This window comes from Gymnoscopelus braueri, assembly GCF_963280865.1.
Source record: "Gymnoscopelus braueri genome assembly, chromosome: 21".
NCBI classification, from domain to species: domain Eukaryota; kingdom Metazoa; phylum Chordata; class Actinopteri; order Myctophiformes; family Myctophidae; genus Gymnoscopelus; species Gymnoscopelus braueri.
Genome location: NC_137623.1, coordinates 2,331,702 through 2,339,778, shown reverse-complemented (window position 1 = coordinate 2,339,778; position 8,077 = coordinate 2,331,702). Strand labels below are relative to the sequence as shown.

The 8,077-nt window shown below is 41.9% G+C and overlaps 1 protein-coding gene across 1 annotated transcript; it reads right to left on the bottom strand.

Moving 5' to 3' along the window:
- Positions 1–3,877: 3,877 nt before the first annotated feature.
- Positions 3,878–7,256, bottom strand: LOC308077140 (protein regulator of cytokinesis 1-like; the record flags this gene model as incomplete). The annotated part of the gene is made up of 2 exons (XM_080417722.1): positions 3,878–4,282; positions 6,684–7,256. 2 exons carry the CDS (start codon positions 7,254–7,256, stop codon positions 3,878–3,880), a joined length of 978 nt encoding a protein of 325 aa, XP_080273848.1.
- Positions 7,257–8,077: the final 821 nt, after the last annotated feature.

Sequence of the window (8,077 nt, the reverse complement as noted above, 5' to 3'; positions counted from 1 at the left end):
ACCGCACGACTTACGAGCCGTGCTACTCATACGCTGAGTAGGCGGTGGCCAGGATCAAACCCATGACCTTGTGGTCGAAAGGTGAGCACTCTACCGATAAACAAACTGAATTTTCTAGGCCTGTATGATTGACTATGAATTAGATTTTGTTTGAACATGAACATTTATTGAAGGCAAAACAATATATTAAAAAATCCCTGGCTGGCATAAAGCACAGTCCAACTGCCCCATTGGACCTCAATTCGCAGCAGCCCTACATGTCCACGTTAAATGTTAGTGTCTCCGTCTCACCATGGTAAGCCTGTTGTCCTGTATACACTGAATGAGGTTTAGTGTATACAGGGATACAGACTCATCCGACTCCAACACGCCAATCCTGTCCAAAGCTGCAATATACAGGTCTCTGTATGTGGTGGTCTGTGAAAATAAAAGAAAACATTCATTTAATCATTGTGTCAAGGACAATCTGACTTCAATCAACTGCTGTAGTTGTCTGGCAGATTGCAGATCTTGTAACTGAAGACATCTAGACGATCACGGCACATAATGTGTGCAAAATGTACAGTGTAAATATACACAGTGTATCGTTGTCAGGTGCATCGTTGTTGTCAGGTAGAAATCTTGTATGTCCAAAACTGTTCCTTTTTTATTATATTACTTTTTTTCCCCGATCTTCAACCTCACAACACCTCGCATTTTGACTTATTTTGTGCGACACTGTTGTATAATGAAGTTGAGCATTAATTAAAAAAAAAAAAAGATTTGAGATACATGGCTTCTGGCCGACAACGACGATATACACACACACACAGAGCAGGTAGGAGTTCAATGTTATGTGGTAGAGATTGAATCACGCACCACCCTACTATTCGGCGGTTACTCTAACCACTATGCAACAAACCTGGCTGAGTTCAGTCTGCACCATTTGGTCCCTGAGGTCAGAGGCTGGCAGCAGAGCTGTGTAGCCTGGCCGATGTCTGCTGTAGTACAAGGGCCTCCACCATGATCATAGAGGACCTTAGCCGCTGCTCTAGCTCTTGTTTGGACAGAGACTCCAGGCTGCCTGGGGGTACACTGAAACAAAAAAATGATCAGCTGAAAGTTGTAAAAGTTATTAACTTTAGAAATTGACCCGTCTGTAGTTCCTTAGATATTTAGTTGTATGCTCCATTTTGATTTGATGGCACTACATTTTTCTGTATTTCATACAAATGAACATATTGTAATCAAATCACAATACTCACTTCCATGGGAGAGGATCTGTGATGCATTTATCAGCCATGGAGAACTGCCGCTTTCTTTCAAACTGGCCTGATGTATTTAGACACTGATCGACCATCTTCACAGGACTGGTGCCCACACACATGCTGTGGCTCTCTGTGGGAGATTTACAACAATCTGTCATTTTTTCACAGACAGAATGTCACAATAACTTGTGTATAACTATTTCACAATTTCAATATAATCTTTTTGCTCAATTTTAATGTCTGCATGTTAATTTATGCATGTTTACATTTAAATTGTGTTTCACGCCTGGATCCCAGAGCAAAACATTTTTGGATTACTAAACACTGCACCTGAATTGACAAAATAATTTAAATTAAAAACATGGTGTGCATTACATCTCTATAGCAGACTGCAGTACCTGGTGCTGGAGGTGGAGAGTGAGCTGAGACGGCAGTCGTGGAGGCACCCATCTTCCCTGATGCCATGATGAGGAACTCTGCCATCTGCCTGAGCTGCTGCTGCAGGGGACCATTAGGAATAAAGGGAATATCTAACACTAACGTTTTCTCCTCTGCTGATTGAGCTGGTGCCGCTACACTGGGCTTCTCATTTGTATCTCCAACTGCTTCTTTGATTGGGGCTATCTGGAGCTTTACACTGACTCTTCTACCAATTGTTGTGGAGTACGGTCGTGGCATCGGGCTCTCCAAAGGCCCAAGCCAGGGCCCTGAAGGGACTAGGAGAAAAGGAGGCACTAAGCTATTTTCCTCTTCCATGGCAGACTCTTCAGCCAAGGCTTGAGCCAAGGCTTGAGCGAAGGCTGAATCTCTGCGAATGCGTAATCTGGCGGGGGTTCCCCTGATGACTGGACTCATGAACTCAAACTGCAAGGTGTTTGGTACAGAGGGAATCTCTGACAGTGACATCAGAACATCAGAGTCATTTTCAGTGACATTGTCATTGCATGGGAGCTGCTGTAAGATGACCGGCGGTGATGGGGAACGAGTTAGAGGGACATTCTCCTGTGCCAGGTCTGCAGTGTGTGGAACTTCAACATCTCCTTCTGCACAGGTGACAGGTTTGAATGTGACATCTTCCTGGCCATCAGCCAATTGCATATTAATTGGCTCCATCTCATTCAGCTCATCATGGCAGCCTGGTAATGGCTCCTGGAATGAGGAAAGTCCACAACTTGGAGAGGACGAGCCATTTCGAGCCATTTCCGGAGTCTTCACTTGTGCTATGATCAATAAGCTCAAAGCAATAGGTTTTGATGATACGTCAGTGAACTGGATGAGATCCTACCTGGAAGGGAGGGAGCAAGTGGTGGAAGTAAACGGCACCCAGTCCCCCCCCCTCCCTGTGACTTGTGGTGTCCCACAAGGAAGTATACTAGGACCTTTACTGTTCCTGATATATGTGAATGACATGTCATCGGCCTGCGACTGCAAGCTGTTCCTGTTCGCAGATGACTCGGCCCTGCTAGTCTCGGACAGGGACAGGCTGCAGGTTGAGAAAACTCTCAGCTCCGAACTCAACAAGATCTGCATCTGGCTCTCTGACAACAAACTTTCATTACACCTGGGTAAAACTGAATCCATCCTCTTTGGGTCCAGTCCTAACCTTAGCAAGGCAGAGAGTTTCACGATCAAAGTGGGTGATAATGTCATCAAAAGAAAGGATGAAATTACCTACCTGGGCTCCATCTTAGAGGCAAACCTCTCCGGTAACAAAAACGCCGAAAAAGTGATAAAAAATGTCAACCGAACAACACGCTATTTGTGGAGGATTGATCGCCTAGTCAGTAAGAATACTCTGAAGATTCTTGCAGGGGCCCTCATTCAAGGTCATTATGATTATGCATGCACTTCATGGTATCACAACACCTCCAAGGCCTTAAAAACAAGGCTCCAAACATCCCAAAACAAACTTGTAAGGCTACTTCTTGGCCTCAATCACAGAACCCATCTAACCCCTGCTCATTTTGCTAGGATTGGATGGCTTAGGGTTGAGGACAGAGTACAGCAACTTGCTATGGGCCTGGTCTTCAAGATACACCACAACATTGGGATCCCCCTGTATTTGTCAAAATACTTCAAAAATGTTAATGAAGTCCATGATCATAACACCAGAGGCAGCTCCACTGATCATGTTCAACCCAGATTTGGCTCAACTAAGGGTATGAACTCATTCTCATGCTATTCATCAAAAATGTGGAATGCCCTACCAAAAGGAGTAAAGGAGTGTAAAACCCTACTCACTTTCAAAACTGCCCTAAAGATACACCTTCAGGAGGCTGCAATTCGAAAATGGCCCCTGTCTAAGTCTTAACCTACCCCTCCCTACCCCCCCCCCCCTCTTTCATTTTCCTCTTTTGTATATATATATATTATTTTTTTCTCTCGTCATACCAGTAACCTGAAAGCTGATTGTATGACATTCTGTATAGTAGTGTGTATATCTGCCTGCCTCTTATATTTCATCATGATTTGTGTGCATGGGGTCCTCATCTTAAACAAGCGTAATGCTTAATGAGGGTTTCCAGTTTAGTAGACCTTGTATTGTGAATTTGTACTTCCATGTACTGTTATGTACTGTCATGTACTATTCTCATGTCTTTCTAAATAAACTACATCAATCAATCAATCAATCAAAAGCTTGAAGGCTCACTGAGAGGTCCTGTGCAGACATCAACAGATGCAGCATTTCCATCATTATAATAATAGGGATGTTCCATGTGGTTGTCACTTGAATGAGACATCATGCTGTCAGTCATGACTGTATCTTCTGGGTCACAGGGGTTCTCTGTAGGCTGATCATGGGGTAGAATGATACCATCTTGTGCCACTATTGAAGGAAGGTCTGAAATCTCCACTTCAACACCAGAGCAGATGAAGGATTTGAATGTTACATCTCCCAGTCTTACAGCTGTCTCAGTGGCTGCAGTACCAATGGTGGGTACTCTGTCAACTGTTAGGTTGGGTGAACAGACATCTGTGATGTTGTGTGGTGGACAGCTGGTGTGGTGGTCTGGGTCATAGAGACGGACATCACTCTGTTGGTTAGAAAGAGTTGGGTGGAAAAATTATTAAAAGTGTGGGGGGCGGCCATCAAAGAGCTAGAGCCCATACCACATAAATAAGGCTAGAGTCCTTCTCGCAGCTAACCCTGATTCGTCTCTGACCCGAGGGCGGCTCTTTACTACATTTCGCAGAATCATAAGACAGATACCGGGACGAGCTAGCCAAAATAAAGCTTAAGAAACGCTAATAGTATATAGCTCCACGCAGCTTCAGGCTGATAATCAGGCTAACTGTTAGCTTTTGAACTGAACTGTGCATACATGTGTATCCGGACCAAAATACAATGCCAAGCTCACTCCTAATGGTAACAGGATAGATGGGCACCAAGGAAGAGAGGGCACCTCAGTGTTAAATAGGCCATTTTTTCCAAAATGTAAAAATGTAAGTAAAGTAACATATACATGATTAGAACATGCTTAAACATTCGACAATTAAGGTAATAAAGGTTTAGTAGGGCCCATTTCATGCTGCACGCTTCTCAAAGGCGTACGCCCTCCAGGTCTGACGGAAGGCTAATGACAGCAAAAGAGAAGGAAAATATGATTATTAGCTCATCTACTATAATTAAATACTGTGTCATATTATAAAAAAACTGAGAGAAGACATCCTACCAATCCTTCCCCGGCTGAGCTGGATTTCCTTGATGCCATTTTTGTCCCAGGCAAACTAATATGCACCTGCAGGAGAAAATACAGACAGCATATAATATATAATACATAAATATAATACAGTTCGTGAAAACAAAACTAAAAGAAAGCTATGTAACAATTATTTGTTGGTAAAGCCAAACATCTTTCAAGAAATTAATATCAACAACATATTGAAAGGATATCAATAGTCAGGGGATATTAGCAGAATATTTTCCAATCTTGGAATAAATTCCTTACCAAAAAAAATCTTCGCCAATGTGTTTGTAAAGGTGTCTAGTAACACATCTCACAAAGACTGAAATGCAGTTTCCCTAGGAGAATTTTTGACAGCTCCTTAAAGTTGGGGTACCCACCATAACCTTGGTTAAAAAAATAAAAAAATAAAAAAATCTAGGGTGTTTTTATGATTCTGAATCCATTGCAAGCATTTGTTTTGCACCAAAACCACTCCTTGGGCTAAAAACGGCCATAGCCATCCTTTTCCAGGTATACTTTTTGTGTAAAAGGCCCATTGAGATTGGGCCGTTTTTAGCCCAAGGAGTGGTTTTGGTGCAAAACAAATGCTTGCATTGGATTCAGAATCATAAAAACACCCTAGTTTGACACCTCACATGCTACTTAAAACAGAATTAAATTTCTTAGATTTTTTTTTTAACCAAGGTTATGGTGGGTACCCCAACTTTAAGGAGCTGTCAAAAATTCTCCTAGGGGGACTGCATTTCAGTCTTTGTGAGATGTGTTACTAGACACCTTTACAAACACATTGGTGAAGATTTTTTTTGGTAAGGAATTTATTCCAAGATTTTTTTAATATCCCCTGACTACAATAAGCTCTGAAGATGAACACCAGAAGTAGATTTTTTTTAATACTGACCCTGTACATCAGAGGTCATGGTGCTCTCAGCATCAGTGAGGCGTGGCTGTGACAACGTTGCCTCTGTAAACAGGTTGGGATGTATCGTCAGTTAGGCAGCTCTTGGACAGTTCAGTTAATTACGCCACAGTCTTGGATATGAGGTCTTAATTCTTTTTAAGAATGAACTGGTTTTTAACTGGTCAGTGATTTGATGTAAGCATCCGTTGCGTATATCCGGTGTATACCGCCACCTACTGAACTGGAGTATATTGAGTCCCTGCTGTAAGACCTAAATAAAGTATCGTTAGTGCTAATAATGAATTATACAACTTGATAATAATAATAATGGCTTACAGCTGAGGTGTATACCGCCACCTATTACCAGAGTATGTATTATGAGTCCCTGCTGTACATAATAATAATAATGATATTGATAATAATAATAAGACACTTCATTATATATATTTTGTTCTAAATAAGCAAATACATAAACTCTAAATTAGAATAAAAAATGCAAGGAAACTACCAGCCTGACGTCAGCAGTCACGCTCAGTTGCTAGCTGGGATCATGCACCACATGTTGTGAGCTTGTAGATCGGCTATTTTCAGTGTGCACCGCCGTCATGCGACGACGTATACATCTGAACACAAATATGAATATTAAAACAATTTAAAATATTTTACTGTTAATAATGGTGGAGCTAATGGTGGAGTTAAGGACAGCTGGCTTGCTGTTGGTGTTACCGGTTAAGTCTCGCTTGACTGAACCTGATAATTAAAATGATTTAATTGGACTTGATTGGTTAAAACTTTCCGTCATCTTTATTAAAACATAATAAAAAACAAAGTTTTAGCCCGTCCAGGTACTAGTGGAATCTTCCGTGTTTTATTGGGGGTAGTGCTGGTAAGCAGTCTCCCCTTGGTGGGTGTTGGCTTCATGGTTCCGTAGAGCATGTCCAACTCTCTGCTCTCTGTCTGCTTGTTTTTCTTGTTTTTCCTTTCTAGCTTCTCGTTTTCTTTGTGGTAGAGCTTCCGCTGATCTTCCACATACAGGAGAAACATCTGCCCATTTACCAGGAATTTGCGTCCCTGCGTGCTTTCCCAGGCATCGATCTCGGCTTTCAGTGTTCCCTCAAGCCTGGGTAGGCTTTTATGTAATTCGGTCCTCTGTTTCTCCTCTTTGAGCAGATTCCCTCTTCTGTTGTTAAATCTAGCTGGATCAGTGGCTTTTTTCTCCAGCTCCAGGAAAAGTCTCCAGTTGTCCTGCCACTGGTGAACACCGTCAAACAGCAATTTGTGGTCTTCATAATGCTGTTTGAGACGTTGGATCTCAGCATCATGCATTCCCAGTAGCTCCTCCGTAAATTCCTCGCTAAAATATGGTACAAAGGCCTGCCGCTGCTCGGTGCTACAGAAACACTTTTCCCACAATACAGCCATCTCAGAGCGGATGTTACGGATGTTTAGTAGTTTGAGTTACTCCAGGCGCTCGACCTCAGCTTGTAACGCTTCTAGGTTCTTCCTCGTGGATGTGACCAAGTGCTCTCTCTAAATATAATAGCAACAGAATAAGTAATAAAAACAACAAAGCTAAAAAAAAACAACTGAGGAGCAATTAATCCTTGGAATTATTCAGTAGTACTATTATCAGTATTATTACTGAGGCCACCTTATTTTGTTTTGAACACTAAATAACATAAATATACACGATTACAAATGGCTTCAGGTTTAGGGGGGAAAATGGCAAAAATTACAAATGGTATCAAATTACCATTAAACATTTCTTATTAACACACTAATTTTAAAAAGTTGGGTGAAAATATTCTTAAAGGATTTATTTGAAATGCATACAATGTTTTGATCTGGTTTCTTTTTTTTGTACATCTACTGCACTCTGCCAGAAAACATCCTCAGACAAGGATTCGAGTGTTAAGTAACAAGTATCCATAAAATGCTTTCTAAAATGTTGATGTCCTCACAAGTATAGTATTGACAGAGAGAGTCTAGAGAAATTCTAGAAGAGACACACTAACACTTTCCTCATGCTAATGTAGTCTAATCTACATTGAGTAGAGCTATGCATTCATGGACAGCGTCACACTGGTGTGACAATAGACGCTCACGACACATTGCCACGCATTTCAATGAGCGTGACCCCACCACCGTGGGGACAGACCAGCGTGGTCGGTCTTCGGCACGACCCGAAACTACCAGCCTGACGTCAGCGGTCACTCTCAGTTGCTAGCTGGGATCATGCACCA